This window comes from Mustela putorius, unplaced genomic scaffold, assembly GCF_011764305.1.
Source record: "Mustela putorius furo isolate JIRA1106 unplaced genomic scaffold, ASM1176430v1.1 tig00001566_pilon_pilon_pilon, whole genome shotgun sequence".
Lineage (NCBI taxonomy): Eukaryota > Metazoa > Chordata > Mammalia > Carnivora > Mustelidae > Mustela > Mustela putorius.
The window spans coordinates 572,203-590,767 of NW_025421798.1; the positions used below are offsets into that span (position 1 = coordinate 572,203).

General features: G+C 51.0%; 1 protein-coding gene and 1 pseudogene across 3 annotated transcripts in view; one reads left to right on the plus strand and one right to left on the minus strand.

Annotated features, from left to right (window-relative positions):
- Positions 1 to 1,291: 1,291 nt before the first annotated feature.
- On the minus strand, positions 1,292 to 3,593 carry LOC106004523 (annotated as a pseudogene).
- A 211-nt stretch (positions 3,594 to 3,804) lies between these two features.
- The window catches only part of IQSEC2 (IQ motif and Sec7 domain ArfGEF 2), a 78,223-nt gene continuing 63,462 nt past the window's right edge, over positions 3,805 to 18,565 (plus strand). For 2 of the 3 annotated variants that reach the window (XM_004781217.3, XM_004781218.3), the window contains exon 1: positions 3,805 to 4,773. In XM_004781217.3, coding sequence (XP_004781274.1) covers positions 4,067 to 4,773 — 707 coding nt within the window. In that variant the 5' untranslated portion in view covers positions 3,805 to 4,066. The remainder of the gene's footprint in view (positions 4,774 to 18,565) is intronic. The other variant, XM_013050351.2, reaches the window with a different exon arrangement.

Below are 18,565 nucleotides of genomic sequence, written 5' to 3' on the forward strand. Positions count from 1 at the left end.
AAGATGGTGCATCTTTTTTGTATAAAATACTGAGAAAAGATATGAAGAAGCGAGAAGGAAAACTCTGAGCATCCTGGCTATGCCTCCTTGTGACCCTGGGCAAGTCATTCAACCTCTGGGTTTCACTCTCCTTGTACCTGTAACATGGGGGTAATAACACTACCTACCTCATAGGATTGTCATAAGGATTAAGTGATGTAATGTAAAATGCTTAGCACAGTCCCTGGCACATGGTAAGCTCTGTAGAAGTGTTAGTTATTACTACTGTAATTGCTGTTATGTGCTACACTCTGTGCAAGGTATTTGGTTTTTTCTTAAAATAGCCTTATCAAAATAAAATTTACATATCATAAAATTCTCCCTTTAAAAATGTACAGTTCAGTGGTTTTTAATTAACAGAGTTGTGCAACCATCACCACAATTGAATTTTATTTTTTTATTTATGGTATTTTTAGAGAGGGAGAGAGAAAGAGGGAGGGACAGAGGGAAACGGATAGAGAGAGTCTTAAAACAAACTACACACCCAAGGAGGAGCCCACCTCGGATCTCCATCTCACAACCCTGAGAACACAAACTGAATTCAAGAGTCGGGGGCTTACCCGAGGGAGCCACCCAGGAGTCCCACCAATCTAATTTTAGAACATTCATTCTCTCTCAAAAAACCTCATACCTGTTAGTAGTCACTCTGCTTTCCCCAACACATGCCCCAGCTCCTGGCAAGCACCAGTCTGCTTTTTGTCTCTATGAATTTGCCTATTCTGGAATTTTATATAAGTGAAATCACGATATGTGGCCCTTTTTTCTTCTTAATAGAGAGAGAGAACGAGAGAGTGAGTGCATGCCGGGAGCAAGAGGCAGAAAAAGAGGGAGAGTGAGAAACTTAAGCAGGCTCCATACCCAGCATGAAGTTCAAGAGGGGGCTGCATCTCAGGACCCTGAGATCATGACCTGAGCCAAAATAAAAAGTGAGCTGCTAAAGCAACTAAGCCGCCCAGGCATCCCACAATATGTGGCCTGTCGTGTCTCATTTAGCATAACGTAACATAATGTTTTTAAGGTTTATCCATGTTTTAGCATGGATCAATACTTCAGTCCTTTTTATGGCTGAAAAGTACTCCATTGTGTGGATATGGCACATTTTGTTTGCCCATTCATCGACAGATGAACATTTGATTGTTTCTGCTTTTTGGTTTTTGCAAATAATGCTGCTATGAACATTCATGTACACGTTTCTTGGTGGACATATGTTTTCATTTCTCTTGGCTATGTACCTAGGAGTGGAATTCCCGGGTCATATGGTAACTCTATGGTTAACATTCTGAACAAATTTCAAACGGCTCTCCCAAGTGACCACACCATTTTGCATCCCAAAGGACCACCCAACGGTTGTTCCTACCCATTCAGTGGCCGAAGCAGTGGGAGTTGCAGACCAGTCTTCTGTAGTGGGCTGAGCGCTCCAGTCTTCAGCAGGGAACTTCTAGGAAAGGCACCAAAGGCACATACACACCTTCAGACCAGTTTAGGACCTTGGGTTGAGTAACAGTAAACTCAGGAACTGGAGCAGTACATTCACCTTGAAATTCCTCCTTGGGCACAGCCTTTTCAGCAGTAGCCTGCTCTTCCTCTTCAATCTCTTCAGGATCTCTGTAGAAGTAGAGATCAGGCATGACCTCCCATGGGTGCTCATGGGAAACGTTGCCATGCATGCACAGAAAGAACTTCCTGGTCCAGACCCACTGAGGGTTCTGCCTTGTTGTTGCATGGAATGGCAATGCCCACATGGCACAGAGGAGTGTCTGTGTAATACAGAGCATTGGTAGGCAGATTAACATAAGACACTTAGGTGGCAGGCTGGTGATCAGCCCGGGGACCAGACATCACCAGAAGTCATGGCTCCAGGGAGGCTGTCTGGAGCTGGCTAGTGAAGTTTCGGGGAGTGACGTGGCCAGCGGTAGGACTGGATCCAGGAACAACAGCAAACTTGAACACAGCTCACTGGCCACTATTACTGGAGTATATGACACTGGCAGCAACCAAGTTTTCAATGGTAACAATGGTACAAGCCACCAGCAGAAGCTTCTCCCAGGTTTTCTTCAGATTTAAGCTGTATATGCCTTCATTTTTCTCTTTAGAGATGTACAGTTCCACTTGGAAGTCAAGCTTGGTGCCACTTAAGAGGGTTCTTGTTGCAAAGATTTTAAGGACAGCCGCCTCCTTCATGTGGAGGACACTAAAGGCTCTGGAAATTGTGAAAGCTATGACAGGAACTCAGAACAACACCATATGGGTAGCACAGAAATCTCATTGTGTGTGTGTGCGTGTGCGTGTGTGTCTCATTGTGGTTTTTGATCTGCATTTATCTGGTGGCTAATGATGGTGAGTGTCTTTTCATGAGCTTATTGGCCCTTTGTATCTTCCTCAGAGCGATATCTCTTCAAATTCTTTGCTCATTCAAAAACATTGGGTTGTCTTCTTGTTGTTGGGCTCTAAGAGTTCTTTGTGTATTCTGAATACAAAACACTTATCAGATATACCATCGGCAAATATTTTCTCCTATTCTGTGGATTGTGCTTTCTGTGCCAAATGTTTTTATCTGCTTTTTTCTAAGACCACTCCTACCAGACAGGTGTTATTGATTGGGGAAATGGAAGTTCAGAGAGAAGATAGAATTTAAATCCATTTTTGTCTCACTATAAAATGGATGCTTTCTCCTCTACCCCAACCTGCTCACAAGGATGAATGAAGACATGTTTCTGGCTTTAAGGAGCTCGACTTGGCAGAGGACATAAAATAAGAACACAAACGAATACATTTTAAAGCAGAGATCCACTTGTCCCATAGTACCACAAGAGAAGTGTAAAGAAGTGAAATGGGAGGTTGAGAGGAGAGAGAAAGCGAGCACTTCTGGCCAGGGAAATTAAGGTTGGCTTCAATAAGGTGACATTTAAGTCTTGAAGGATGGGTCCCACTGGATGAAGACAATGGACACAATGGAGAGCATTTCCAGAGGAGGGCAGAAAGTGAGAGCTGGAGGAATGAATGGAGCTTTGATCCTTAGCTGCGATGGGGAGTCCCAAAACTTGTTGGGATGGGATTCTGGGACCTCCTTGGTTGGAGGACCCAGGGACTGGGTAACTTTCCTAATCCTGGGGTTGAGGGGGTGGGGGATCTGGACGTTGCACTGGATGGAGAGTTTAGGAACTGGCTGCAGTGGGGGGGTGGATGGCTGTGATGACTGTGGGGAAAGGGAGGTGATGTTCTGGGGGCTGCCTGGGAAGTGGGAGCTGTGGCCTTCCTGGGCTGGAGGGACACGGGGCTGGCTGAGATGGAAGAATGGTCCAGGGACTGGCTAGGGTAGTCCCGGGATGTGGGCGGGAGGGAGGTCGCCTGAGATAGGACGTCCCGGGGTTGGATGGGATGTGGAATCGGACACTTGGGATTGGCAGGCCCGGGAATGCGGAGTCCTCGGGAGGCCCGGATCCGGAGGCTGCCTGCAATGGGGGTTCCAGGGATGTCTTAGATGAGGATCTTGGGCTGAGAGGACCCCAGGGACATTGGAACGGACCGAGATGGAGGGCTGCGTTGGGCTGCATTGGGTGAAGCCCCTGGGAGCGGTGGCACAGAGAGATTCCCCGCAGCCTATGTTGCGGCCGGCGCGAGTGTCTCAGGGCGGGTCTGCCTTCGGGCTCGGGTGGCGGCGGCAGGTGGGGCGCGCGGGGGCGGGCCGGGCGCGCGGGGTGGGGGCAGGGGCGGGGGGCGGGCCGGCGGCCGGGGCGGTCCCGCGCGGCCGCGCTGCGCAGTGACTCCGCAGCGGGCGGAGCGCCGTGGGCCGCGTCCTCCTGAGCCGTGGCGGTGGCGGCGGCAGCGGTAGCCTCAGCTCCTGCTCCCGGTGCGGCCGGCTCCAGAGCTGTCTCCCGGGCCCCCCCGGGCCCCCGGGCCCTCGAGCCCGGTGCGCGCCCTCGCGTCCCGCCGGCCCCCTCCCCCGGCTGGGCCCGGGGGAGGGTGGCGCCGTGAGCGAGCGGGGACCGGGCTCTCTTGCCCCTTCCCCTGCCCCTGGGCCGCCAGAATGGAGGCGGGGTCGGGGCCCCCGGGCGGTCCGGGATCCGAGAGCCCCAACCGGGCGGTGGAGTACCTGCTGGAGCTGAACAACATCATCGAGAGCCAGCAGCAGCTGCTGGAGACCCAGCGGCGGCGCATTGAAGAGCTGGAGGGCCAGCTGGACCAGCTCACCCAGGAGAACCGCGACCTGAGGGAGGAGAGCCAGCTGCACCGCGGGGAGCTGCACCGGGACCCCCACGGCGCGCGGGATAGCCCCGGCCGCGAGAGCCAGTACCAGAACCTGCGCGAGACCCAGTTTCACCACCGAGAGCTGCGGGAGAGCCAGTTCCACCAGGCGGCTCGGGACGTGGGCTACCCGAACCGGGACGGCGCCTACCAGAACCGGGAGGCGGTGTATCGGGACAAGGAGCGGGACGCCGCCTACCCGCTTCAGGACACTACCGGCTACCCAGCCCGCGAGCGCGACGTGGCCCAGTGCCACCTGCACCACGAGAACCCAGCCCTGGGTCGCGAACGTGGCGGGCGGGAGACCGGGTCAGCTCACCCGGGCCGCGAGAAGGAAGCCGGCTATTCGGCGGCGGTGGGCGTGGGGCCCCGGCCACCGCGGGAGCGGGGCCAGATGAGCCGTGGCGCATCCAGGAGCTCCAGCCCCGGGGCCGGCGGCGGCCACAGCACCAGTACCAGCACCAGCCCGGCCACAACCCTCCAGAGAAAGTAAGGAACGTGTGTTCGTACCACCACCCACCCCTCCGTTCATCCCAGCTCTTCCCCTCTAGTTCCCTCTCCAACTTGTATGGCTGATAAAGTAAGAAGCCCGTGCCTGATTCCATGTCCTCCTCTCCCGTCCCAGCCTGTCAGGAGGAGCTGACACCCCTTCTCTAGCCACCCCAGCCTAGGTTGGCCAGATGAGTGCAGGTGTCTCTTCTTTCTCAAAACCACGAAGTGAGGGCCTACAGCAGTCATCACCCCTCCACTTCTTCACCCCCTAGCTGTACCCTTGCCAGAGGATGGCTATTTATTTATTTATTTATTTATTTTGGAGATGCTGCTTGGGATTTTTATTATCTGATGGTGTCACCTCAGAGCCCCAAGGGAAAGAAAGCCCCCCCCCCCCCCCCGCCCAACCAACCTTTGGGTTTCCTCTGCAGGTGCTGAGTGCAGGCCTGATCTTGTCTCTGATGGTCTCAGACCCATCCTTTCCCAGATAGGCAGGTGGGGACTGGAATGGCTGCTGGAGGCTGAGACGCCCCTCTGAGGGGAACTGCAGCACATTCTGGCCAGGGGAGCAAAGATGGGAGAGCAAAGATGGAGGCCAGGCCCTTGGCTAGTTCCTCAAAGACCACCCCTCTCCACCCTGGAGAAAAACACCACCCAATGAAAGAGCTACCAGGAAGGGAAGTCTACAGATCTTCCCTCTTGTTGGATCAGTGCCAGTTTCTCTTCTGGGGCCTGTATTAGCCTATTCGGGACATGTTGGCAGTGTCTCTTGGGTTGGTGGGACATAGTCTGGGTCCACTTCTTCCTTGCAGACAGTACCATGAACTGGTCGAGATAAATGTCAGGCTAAGAGAGTCAAGGGCATGTAGGCTCACAGGGCTTCCCTGAAGGCTCCCTGCTTTCCCTTCTGCTGTATTGGAAAGAACACTGAACCGGGAGTTAGGAGACCTGGGTCCCCCTTCCAGCTGTGCTGCAGATTGGCTTCGTGACCTTGACTGAATCCCTTCCTCTCTCGGGCCTTCAGTCCCCCCCCCCCCAATATCTTGTCTGCCTCGAATGCTCTTTAAGGTCCCCCAGCTTAGATTTGATGGTTCTGTGACTAATACAGCCACACTACAGAGCAAGTCTGAAGTCCTCTAGCGAATGGACAGCCTTCCCCCTCCTCTCACTGCTCAGCTGGTCCTACCATGTGCCACAACCAGTGGAGTGTCTCTTGGAGGCTGGGCTGGGGGTGGGGAAGCCTTCTGCCTCAGGAAATCTGCCGGGAGACAGCTCTCTGCAACTCCCCCGTGGTGAGGCAGCAGGCTGGGGTGCTGGGTTGAGATGGCTGCGCCCCAGGAGCAGCAGCTGCAGCTCGAGGGCTCAGCTGGGCTCTGCTGCAGTGCACCCTCAGCTGAGTTTTGGTGTGCACTGCCCCAGAGTAGTCCGGGGACGAGGGAGATGGGTTCTCCTGTCCAGGCATGACTACTGGGAGCCCATTCCCCGTAGACTGACTGCTTGTGTGGGTCCCACGCTGGAGGAAGGAAGGGGTCAGACCCACTGAATGAGGCTGTTTCAGGAGAGGCCCCTGGTGGGAGTAGGAGCAAGAGACTGGATGGACATGGTGGTCCTTGAGCCTGGCTGTGGAATAATTTTCCAGAGTGGTCAGACCTGTGATAGTCTCATTATGTGTGGCTCAAGGGAGCAGAACCAGGAGCAGGCGGAAATTAGGGGATAATTTAGGGAGAACTTTCCAGCCTGGCTGGATGGTGATGCAGTGGACTGACTCAAGAGATGGTTGGGGGGCGGCGCTGGACATGTCCAGTAGAGGCCCAGTGGGTGTCGGGAAGAGCTAGAGAAAGCACCATTCCTGAATGAGGTATAGAGCCCAGTGAAGTGACCTGGGTCTTCCCCAGTTCCAGGATTTCATTACCCTCAGATTCTCCATCCTGCAGCCATGGATCTGAATCTCTTGGCTGGCTGGAAGCCCATTTGCTCTTGAGCTCTGTGCTTCTGCCATCCCCACAGGCCTGCCTCTCGGTCTGTCCCTCTTTTGTAAACCCTCCAGGCTGTTTGTTGGATTTCTTTTCTTCAACTAGATTAATAGGAGGGTTTAGATAGTACTTTAAATTTCTCCTAACCATATATTAAATATTTGCACATCCACCTTGGCCTCTTTGGAGCCTCACAACAGGCCCTGTGCAGTGATCAGTAGCAACTCCATCTTAGAGATGGGGAAACCGAGGCTCCAAGATGAAAGGGTTTTGCTCAAGGTTATGCTGCTGGTCCTAACAGAGCTGGGACTCGAACCCAAGTCCACCTGCTCCAAGGCCTGTCATTTTTCCACCAGAGCTTGGCGATCCACAGGAGTCTGTTGGCTTTGGGACCTGGCCAGTTCACAAGCTAGGAGAGGCCAGGAGAGCCTTAGATATCTAGAGGATTTGAGCTGGAGGAGCTGACACTGGGATGAGTGGGGGAGCCAACGAGGGAGGGAAGAGGGTCCTGTGTCTCCCTCCTTTCCTCTCTCCCTCGCAGCCAGGCATCAGGAAGGGGCCTGTTGCTGCAGTAGCCATTGCTGCCACCACTGCTGCCAAGGAGACTCCCCTGCCGGGCCGTTCTGGGTTTGTAAGGAGTGGGTGAGAAGGCTGCCTCGGAAAGCCAGGGCAGGCAGGGTGGGAGTTTTTGCAGCAGAGGCTGCCGCACTGGGGGAGGATAGGTAAAGCGGGTACAGGCTATAGGCGTTTCTGGTCCCCAGGCTCCCTCTGGCGGAGAGAGAGAGGAGAGAGGCCAGCTGCCGCTAGCTGAGGGCCCCGTGTGCCTGGAGACTTAATTCAGTCCTCCCCGCGATCCTGTGCGTCTGTCACCACAATGCACATTTTATAGCTGAAGAAACAGGGGGCTCAGAGGAGTGAAGCGACCCGCCCGAGGTCACACTACCCCGAAGACAGACTTTTGGTCCTGGGAACTTTAGCTCTGCTGCAGCTGCAAGTGGCTGTCTTGTCCACCCCCACCCATGTCCTACTCCACTCCCCCCCCCCCGCTCTCCCCCCCAGAGTCCCACATCCTCCTGCACTGTCTCTTCTGGACAGGTTCCCGGATGCCAGTCTGCCTTCTGCTGTGCTCTGGGTGTGGCCTTTTTAGTGCAGCATAGAGTGAGAGGAGGCTCAACCTCCTTCCGGCCACTGGTCTTCTGGATGTGAGGGCTTTGCTTGGTTGTTTGCTTCTTTGTTTGTTAGTCACTGCTGGGCTCCATCAGCATTCAGGTCTTTTATCCTTGGCATGGCCGCCCCTCTCCAGATGATCAGAGAAGAGCTCTGCGTTCCTGGTTGATCTTGGCCTGGCCCCCCTTGCAGTTCTGGCGCCTGGAATGATTTACGGGTGTGCTGGGGGGCACTGCTGAGACACTCCACACTGAAGAGAGCTGTATTTCCCACGCTTTGTGCATGGGGCCCAGCTCTGGCTCCGCTGTAGGAGGTGGTGGGCTGAAGCTGGTTGGGTGGTAACTCTCCATCCTCTGCCCAACCCCCTCCAGGCATACCTCCTCCCCCGCCCACCCACCCTGCAAGCTAGCTCACACTGGGGGACAGCAACCAGAGGGCCCGGCCTGGTGTTCCTGACAGCCAGGACAATGCATGGTCTACTGCGTGGCTGCTGGGCTGTGTCAGTGTGCTCCCTGCAGGGGCCGAGGGCACTGGGGGGAAGTGGGGGTGATGAGAGTGAGCCCAGGGAGGGGGCCCCGGGGAAGTGTGTCTCCTCTGGGGTCTTGGTTGCTTTTCCCGGGGGTGGGGGGGCTCTCCTTCTTCCCAGGAGGGTAAGCCATTTATTTTCCCCCCACTGTGTTGGGAGCATTATACTTGTGTGGGAGGAAATGATAATGTTGAGTTGAATGAGAATTAGAGGAGTCTTGCTTCTCCGTCTAGATCTGGGGCAAGAATGGGGTTGTTGTCATCTACAAACATTTCTTGGCTGCGTGCACAGATCAGCAGGGGCCCCCAGGCTGAGCAAACACCGTGCTCTCAACACTTATAGAGCCCCTTCCTACTGGCCAGAGACACAGCCCATGGCAGCGACAGTGCTCAGCACAAAACAAGCAGCAAGGGTGGTGGGGGTGTGCAGGATCTGGGAGGAAGGAAGGATCAGGGCAGGGCAGGCCTCTGGCTGAGTACCTGGCTGGAGGGCTTTGAAGGGAGTAGGTGTCTCCTGGTGTCAGATGGGGGCCTATGCGGGAGAAAGACTGGACTCAGGCTTGCCCTCTGCTACTGTTTGATCTCATCCCCCACCACCTCTTGCCTTGCCTACTGGGGCCTCTGAATTTGTTGAGAGCATAGTAAAGGCCTGGAGCATGGAGAGGAGGCCACACACATGCTGAGTGAGTCTCAGCCTTCTGTGTGCCAGGTGCCACCCTATGTGGCTTTATGTAAGAATAGCTAGATCTTCTTCTTCTTCCTCTTCTTCTTCTCCTTCTTGTCCTTCTTTTTACTGAATTTACTGAGTGCCAAGCACTATTTGTTCTAAGCGCTTTCCATGTATTAATTCATTCAGTTGTCACATGAATCCTTTGATGTGGATGTTGTTATTAAATCCATTTCACAGATGAGGAAAGCAAGGCCCAGAAAGTGTTGGTTAACTTGCCCAAGGTCACTCAGTGAATAAGCAGCAGGACCAAGAAGGAGCTCGAAGGAGCCCAGGTGGCAGGCTCCAGAGTCCATCTGCAGTGCTCTCACCCACCATGCAGTCTGGCCGCTTATCTCATTCGCAGAGTCCCTTGCCAGGTTAGTGAAGGGGTAGTATTATCCTCATTGTTCAGACAGGGCAACCAGGATCGGAGAGGTACAGCGACCTACCTGAGGTTACACAAGCTCATGGGGCCCAGAAGTGTCTGGCTTGAGTCTGTGAGATACCATGGCCTCCCGTAGGCAAGGTAGAAAGACTTTAAAGACACTCCAGGAACAGCTCTGGCCTCCCCTCCATCCCCCGGCAGAGCTCCGGATACCACTAGTCGAGTCAGGGTCCGGCTCCTGATTGCCGCCTAGATTTTTGCCACAGTCTCCTCTCATAGATGCCTCCCCTGCTCTTGCTCCATCAAGCCTCTGGTAACACACAGCCAGGCCGAGCTTTCTGCAGGGCTCCTCCACCTGCCACCCAGGGCCCTCTTAGGATTGGCACCCAACTCACCATTCTCCTCTCACCTCTTCTCCAGGCCCCTTCCCATACACCATGCTCCAGCCAGAAGGGCCGGCGTACCCCCTCATTAGCCAGCGCAGCCTGCTCATGGTCTCGCGGTCTTCACTCATGCTGCCTCCTTCTCCTAGGCTGCTGCTCCATCCACTTCCCAAGGCCGAGCTGCCCTGTCCCCTCTCCCATGTTGGTTTGCTGGGTTACCTCCAGCCCTTGAAACGAGCACTTTGCCCCAGTTCTTTGTTTGCATCTCGTGTCCTCCCTACTGGATGGAGAGCTCCTTCAGCTTGAGATTGAACTGACACGTATCAAGAGCATGTTGCCTGTGGCAGGTGCTCTGGGCATGAGTGAGAGAGCAAGCAGCTTGGAAACACACAGCACAGCACACAGTAGCTGCCTAGGAAACAGTGAATAGACAAATGAATGTCAGATTAAGCCTTGGCGCACTAATGGCTAGAGGTGCCTCTGTCTTTCCTCATTCCAGGGCTCTGGCGGTGTGAAATAACTCCACTTCAGAATCCTCTTGGCTCCTGTGTGGCCTTGTCCTCATGCTCCCAGGAGTGGTTTGGCCTCCACTCTTTGGTGCTTTTTGCACTCACTCATTTTTACAGTTGGTAGGATGTCAGGGTAGCAGAGTCAGACAAAACTTTGGGGACGCCACGGCCAGTCCACTCATCGTTACCTCTCCCTCCCACACTGTGGCCATGTCATACCATGGTCCTGCCCTTTGGTGCAGAATCTTCTTCTCTGAAAGGAGCAAAGAGACATGCATAGGACCCATGCACAGTCTGCCCAGTCTAGTGGAAAGTTACTTATTTTTCATCAAATCTTTATTGGGTTCAGACCCTGGGCCAGGCATGGGGTCTTAGAGTCAAATAAGACTCAGCCCCTTTGACTCTTTCCCTACTGTGTTCCCTGGCAGAAGGATAAACCCTGGTCTTGGGGAAGGATGATGAGTAAATGACTGGTTTCCACTTTTGATGTAACTCACGTAGGGCCAGGTAGTTTGCTAGTTACTCCGACTTTCTCCTGGAAGTTATTTGGTCTCTCTCCAAGCATCCACATTGAAAGTATTTATGTGGGGAAGCCTGTTCTCAAACACTTAAGAGCCAAATCTCTCTAGGGGCCTTAGCAGTCAGGGAAAATGCAGCACTGTGGAAGGAGGACTTTTCTCCAATTCTGGGCAAGTCACTTAACTCTGAGAACCTCGGTTTTCTCAAGTAGGAAATGAGAAAACTGTTTTCTGATAGAAAATATTCATGTTGAACCTCTCCCCACCCCCACCCCGCCGCCAAATATATCAGAAAATTGCCTCTCTGCCTAATATACCCATCAAGGCTCTCTGATCCGGATGGAAAGCTGAGAGCTAAGGATGGCAAATAATCTGTGGGGCTACCCTGCCCCCTAGAGGTGTAATGTAGCAAACAAAACAACTCAGCCAAGAACCTCACCGCACATCTTCAAAACAAAGGTAACAAGGCAGAGCCCCGTGGGCTCATCAGGATCAGTCCTCTAATATTTTGGAAGGAAATTTATCCCAAGTAGCACCTGATATGTACTGTTTCCCTAATATCGATCCATTTCTTTGTAGCTATGTGATTTTTATACCCTTTTAAAGGGATAATATGACCGCAGATCTGGGCCTTGTGATTTCCTGCTGGATTCTAGGATGCTGCCCTCACCTGAACAAAGCCAGTATTTTTCTCGCTATAGCCACGTTAGAATCACTGTCATCATATCTGTGATGAAAAGTACCTAAATCGTTTTCCCTCCCCAAATTTCCCTTAGAACAGTGGGAGGGAGGCAGTTGTCCATCTGATGGGCTGGCCAGTTCCTAAATGGTTATGAATCTTCTCGGGATTATTGTGCAAATTAAATAAGATGACATAGGTGAAGCGTTCAGCACACAGTGTCTGCTTCCTTAGCAAGAAGCATTATTATTATTAATAACTTGGCCAAACTCTGCTGCAGAGGAGCTGGAGGGAGAGGCCATATGGGAGCTCACTGCATTTCTGAAAGAGAGGTCAGTCCAGTGAATGTTACGAGCCTAGTACGTGCCATGTCTTGTACTACTGCCGGCAGGAAGTTCTGTGGTTAATATTACTCAGTTCCCGGATTCCCGGCATTCACAGTTGGGTAGGGGAGATGAATATACTGAGGTTTCCTGTGGGCTAGAGGGGAACACAGGGGGGCTGTGGGTGCCCAAAAGAGGGACATCTACCTAGACCATCAGGGAGAGCTTCCTGGAAGAGGTGATGCCTGAGCTGAGACTTGGAGGATGAGTAGGAGTGAGTTAGATGAAGAAGGACAGTATGGCGGAAATGGAGAGCAAAAGGGAGGCTAAGGCAGAGGGGGACCACATCAGTGAATGTGCGGAGACATGGAACCAGCTGGGTGTGTAGGGGAGGGGAGCACTTACTTTTATGAGGTCAGTACAAACTGAAGCACAAACAGCGAGACAGGAAGGGTTTCTGGAGGAGGGTCTGCAGGGTCAGCCAGCCCAGATCAGGAGGACACTTGAATAGCAGGATGAGGAGCTTTATTCTATTGGGAATTGGGAGCCAGGAGAGGGTTTTAGATTGAGGAAAGAGATGCTCATTTTAGACTGTGGGGTGATGTGTTGAGAGCTAGGTTCTGGAGAGATCCCATGAGTGGACAGTGTGGAACACAGATTGGAGGGCATCCAGTGAGGTGGCTAGTGGGACAATCTGCATGAGAGATGATAAGGCCTGATCTCAGTCAGTGGGGAGTAGAGATAATCTACTGGAGGAGAAAGACAGTGACAACATGGGGGCAAGAGCCGTGACAGGGGTGTGTAGATAGCTGCTGGGCCTTGTTCATGACCAGCACAATTTCAGTGATTCCAGCATAAAAGCCAAGAAACTTGAGCCAGAGGGACCCTTAAAAAGCATCCAGCTCAAGCTGTTCACTTCACAGATGAGAAGGGTGAGGCCCAGAGAGAAAGGGCTCGTCTGAGGCCAATGTGTGAGTAGAAGAGCTCTGACCAGAAGAGTGACGCTAATGTTAGTGCCCATGTTCAAAGGATCATCCCTCAAAAGTGCAGTTTTATGCCTTGAAATCCTGGGAAGGTTGCAGGGCCCATTCTCTCTGTGTCCTACAGATGAGAAAACCTGGGCTTGAGGAGGCTTGATGACTTGCTGGGGAGGAAGCCATGAAGAGGAGGCATCCCTCAGAGAAAGGGTCTCTTGCTTTGATGGCAGACAGACCCTCCACCCTGTCTGGCTCAGCCCCTCAGAAATCAGATCTCCTAGATTCACAGTGAGGGAGAACGCCCAGATTTCCCTTTCTCCACCCAGGCCCACCTTTCTCCCTGCTGCTCTTTGCCTTTGAGGTCCTCATTTAATGTAATTGAGACAGCTCAGAGGCAACTTTCGGCTTGAGAGCTAGGCCAGTCACCCGCCTTTTTTCTGTTTTCATGGGAGAGGGCAGGCTTGTGTCTGTCATCACTTGGGTGCCTATTGCCTTGGGCAGAGCATCTCCAGCCCGGATGCCTTGGTTTTGAGGCCCCACTGTATGATACACAAAGAATGAGCTTTCGAAATGGAGAGATCTAAGTTTGTCTCTGTTTTTTTGTTTGTTTGTTTTGAGTGTAGTGGACACACAATATCACACTTGTTTTCAGGTGTAGGACACAGACTCCACAAGTTTACACGTTGTGCTGTGCTCCCCACAAGGGTGGCTACCAGCACACAGACCCAAGTTTGAATCTCGGCTGTGCCCCCACTGGAGGACCTCAGCTATGTCATCTTGCCTTCTCTGAGGTTTAGTTTTCTTGTCTGGAAAATGGCATGATAATGGCCATCTCTCAGGATTAACCGAGATCATTTCAATGGCATTCCCTGATACCCCTAGGTGCTTAATAGTCATTTTCAGGGGAAGAAAACATATGGAATCATTCAAGATTGTGCCAAAGTACATGCTCTTATACATTATGTCTCTCTCTCTTTTTTTGTATTTTTGAAAATATTTAATCATTTGAGAGAGAGAGAAAGAACAAGTGGGGTGGGGTAGGCAGAGGGAGAGGGAGAAGCAGACTGCCCGTTGAGCAGGAAGCCCCAACTGAGGCTCAATCCAGGACCCCGGGATCATGACTCGAGCTGAAGGCAGATGCTTAAATGACTGAGCCACTCAGGTACACCTCTTATACCTCATTTCTATAATCATGATATTACCTGAGATTCTTTAGTTTTTATAGGCCTTAACTCATCCAGATATCTGGATAGCACATCATTAAAGTAGGACAACTTTAAGTTTAAAAAACAAACCAAACCAGTCCTTTCCTTCTCCTTCATGAAATCTCCCACAGACAGTGATTTGCAAAATTTCTTGCCCGGCAAAGATTTATGTCCCTGGAGAACGGCTGTATTTCCTCCTTCCTAACATGAGGCTATCATGGCTCATTGTATCTCGCTCTAGTTCCCCAGCTACCGGCCAATTTGAAATACAGTTTGAGCATCTTTGTTGATCTCTTTTTCTGAGTCCTATTTTCTAGTTCAATTTTTTAATTCTTCCTTTATCTGTGTTATTGGAGTAAGCCACCTCAAATCTTTTGTGACTCAGGCAGGTATAAATAACTAACTGGCGCAAATAGTCAAATGAATGGAAGGCTGGAGAGGCTGGACAGACGACTGTGGGGCTGGAAGGGGACTGGAGGGCCGTACAGGCTGGAGCAGCTGAGAAGGTACCCTCACCAACTACTGTGACTCCAGAAGGAGTTGAGGTGTTAGTTGGGGGCGGGGGCTGTAGCCTGTCTCATTCCTGCTCTAAAAAGAAGGCTGCACTGGAGAACAGGCCCTCACATCACGTGGAATCATCACCCTCCCTCTTCTGTCCGTCCTGTGAGGGAGACTGAGGTCCAAAGAAAGAGGAGGGGCTTGTTTTTTTTTTAAATTAAGTTAAAGCTGTACATTTGCATAATTTTAAAAAGGCAAATACTGGGCAGGAGGCTGGCTGGTTCAGGCAGTAGAGCATGCAACTCTTGATCTCTGGGCTTGGTGGGTTCTAGCCCCACGTTGGGCAGAGAGATTACTTAAAAATAAAACATTTTTTTAAAAAAAGGCAAAGAGTACACAAAGATGTATATAATAAAAAGCCTATGTCTCCCTATTTCCCCCTTCCAGCCCTCAGAGGTGACTGCTTTTACCATTTAGGTTTTCTGGTGGTGATTTCACATCTCTAAATAACATGCTTCCGTGGTTATTTCTTCATTTATCAACTTGATCTTTTTAAAACATTTTATTTATTTATTTGAGAGAGAGCGCACTGTGAGAGAAAGAGATCACAAGAAGCAGGGAGGAGGTAGAGGGAGAAACAGACTCCCCGCTGAGCAGGAAGCCTAGTGCAGGGACCCTGGGATCACGACTGAGCCACCCAGGTGCCCTTCATTTATCAACTTAAACATTATTTACTGACTTCTTTCTACTAGGACAAATGAGGATCTAGCTTCTTCTTTTTTTTTTTTTTTTAAAGATTTTATTTATTTATTCGACAGAGAGAGATCACAGGTAGATAGAGAGGCAGGCAGAGAGAGAGGAGGAAGCAGGCTCCCTGCTCAGCAGAAAGCCCGATGCGGGACTCGATCCCAGGACCCCGAGATCATGGCCTGAGCCGAAGGCAGCGGCTTAACCCACTGAGCCACCCAGGCGCCCCAGGATCTAGCTTCTTTACAACACCTGACTCTCTCCCTTTCATAGATTGCGATAGTTATACTACTACTTCGGTTCCTCTGTTAGTTACCTTTGTAACTTTAACAAGCAGTGTTTTATTTTTTTTTTTTTTATTTTTTAAAGATTTTATTTATTTACTTGACAGAAATCACAAGCAGGCGGAGAGGCAGGCAGAGAGAGAGAGAGCAGGAAGCAGGCTCCCCGCTGAGCAGAGAGCCCGAAGAGGGGCTCGATCCCAGATCTCTGGGATCATGACCTGAGCCGAAGGCAGAGGCTTTAATCCGCTGAGCCACCCAGGCCCCCCAACAAGCAGTGTTTTAAACTACGGTTTCCTATTCCATCCATTTTCCACACTATCTCTTCACCACTTGGTCTCTAAGACATAGTTATTAGGGCCCCATCCTCCCCTCCCTCTCTCCTCCACCCTGGCACCTCCCACATTCTGTGCTCAGTACTTTTGCATTCCACAGGGTTGACTGCATTTGCATTCTGTAACAATTAGGTGTTTGGTGGTTTATCCAGACAAACCGACCACCAATAATGCACTGTGTTCATGTGCTTAGGACTATAATTGCACCTCAGTTTCCATGGTCCGCTGTCACAATCTCTGTACTCCCAGGAAGATGTTCCTAGTGTCAAAAGCAAATGCAGGGTCACCTGGGTGGCTCAGTTGTTAAACGTCTGCCTTTGGCTCAGGTCATGATCTCAGGGTCCTGGAATTGAGCCTCACATCGAGCCCCACATCGGGCTGAGTCGGAAGCCTGCTTCTCTCTCTCCCACTCCCCCTGCTCGTGTTCCCTCTCTCGCTGTGTCTCTATGAAATAAATAAATAAAATCTTAAAAAAAAAAAAAGCAAATGCATTTTCCTTTCTTATTTTCTATGACATGGCTCAAAATCATGCCACTGTTTCCTTTGCTTTGTATTTGAGACCAGAACTTTCTCCCTTATTTGTTCGCTCACTTGTTCATTTATGTCGTTACTGTCCCGTGGAGTTCCTTGAAACTGCAGATAATCATAGCACACCTTCTGGAGAGAGTTTGCTGGAAGATTTCGAGAAGGTGTTCTTTTTTTCTTCTTTTTTTTTTTTTTTTAGATATCACATGGAAATATGATATGCATACAGAAAAGTGCTCATGTCACAAATGAATTGCTCAATTTTTACAAGCCAAATACACCTATGTAACCAGCTATGTAAACTATGTAATCAGTTCAAGGTCTGTTTTCCATTCACCCAACCTGGTACTCAGTGAGTCGGTTCAGTTGGATTCTTTTGATCTCTCCTTACATAATTTCTTCGGTAGTTTCTTTCCTTTCATTTTCTCTGTTTTCTCTTTCTGGAATGTCCGCCAGTTAGATGTGCAACTTCCTGGATTGATCCCCGAGGCTGCCTGTCTTTTCCCTCATACTTTCTATCTTATAGTCTATGAATGAGTTAGGAGAAAGTCTGATTGAGATGCCCTTACACCCAGACTGGCTTATCCACTTGCTGGCTTTATTTTAGGTGAGACACCAGGGGGCTGGCTATTATAATGGGTGCTCCCTGAATGCCAGAATGAAAAGCACTTCATCCTGGGGACACCAGTAGGCCCCTGGGGGCCCTAATTGACTGCAGATAGGTTCATTCCCTTAGTCAGGAGCTCTCTGATATCTTGCTTTGCCAGGCAGCTTGGATTCTGGATTTGGGGCTTAGGGGAGCAGGGGAGGATTTCATGTACTTACCTTCAGCATATACCCCCATTTTCAGATCCTGACCATTCCTGCCCTTCCTCATACCTACCATCTTCATGTCTGCAGTCTCTTTGGACCTCTGCTGGCCAGATTGGCTCCCACCCTGGCTGCAACCCCCTGAGCGGTGTCCCTTCAACTATGAATATTCTCCTCTTTCGTTGTTTTTGTTTTTGTTTTGCTTCCAGAAATTTGTTGAAATCTCTCATCAATACCACTTTCTTCCATCCTCTTCACTGTTAGGACTTCATACCTTTTTTTATTTTTCACATTCATTTTAGTGGGCTCCCAGGAGCTCAACCCAGCCTGCTTTGCTTAGGCAGTAGGAGCAGGTAGGCCAGAGATGGGCCCCTAGTGCGCAGGAGGGGGCTTTGAGTCTGAGCTGAGGTTTCTGCAACATCGAGCTGCTCTAAGCTGCTCCCCTTTCCACCCACTCTCCTCCCCATCATCACTGAACTTCCATCCCTCTGCCTCTAGCAGAGGGAGGCAGGAAGGGAGGGCTAGAGAGAGAACCAGTTCCATTTTCCTTTTCTCTCTCTCTCTCTCCCCCTTCTTCTTTCTTTCTTTCTTTTTCTTTTCTTTTTTTTTTTTTTTTGTCATAATGTGGAGCTGATCTGGGCTGCAATACCTGTACCTAACACCACCTTCCTGTTTTGGCGCTCCCCCTCTGACCTTGAATGATTGCTTCTTTCAGAAGCACTCCCCCCCACCCCAATGCTCATGGGTGGTGGGAAGGTGGGGGCAGGGGCTTGGGCGGCATGTTGTGTAGGGGAGATTGGAGCCAGGTGAGGGAGAGAGGCCAAGCTCACAGGCTGGTATGGGAGATGAAGTGCCACTTAGCTCTGACATAACAGAAGGAAACCACAGCTGTAGAAGTTAAAAGCATTGGTTTTAGAGTCAGACCAACCCAGACTTGAATCTCAGCTCCACCGATCATTAACTGCATAACTCTAGGCAAATCACATTGCTACCCTGAGCCTGAGTATTCATATTTATACAATGGCAAGAAGAATAACCATCTCGCCCAGCTGTCAAGAACATAACACAAGCCTGAACCTTCGTAGGTGCCTAATAAATAGTCACTTTATTCTTTCTGCATTACTAGAAGGCAGAATAAGCGAAAGACCAAATAAAGCCTGCTTGACAGGAAGGAGCATGAATTGGGGGAAGGCAGCTTTTGACCTTATCACGCCCAGGGCTGAGCTCCCCAAGGACTCCC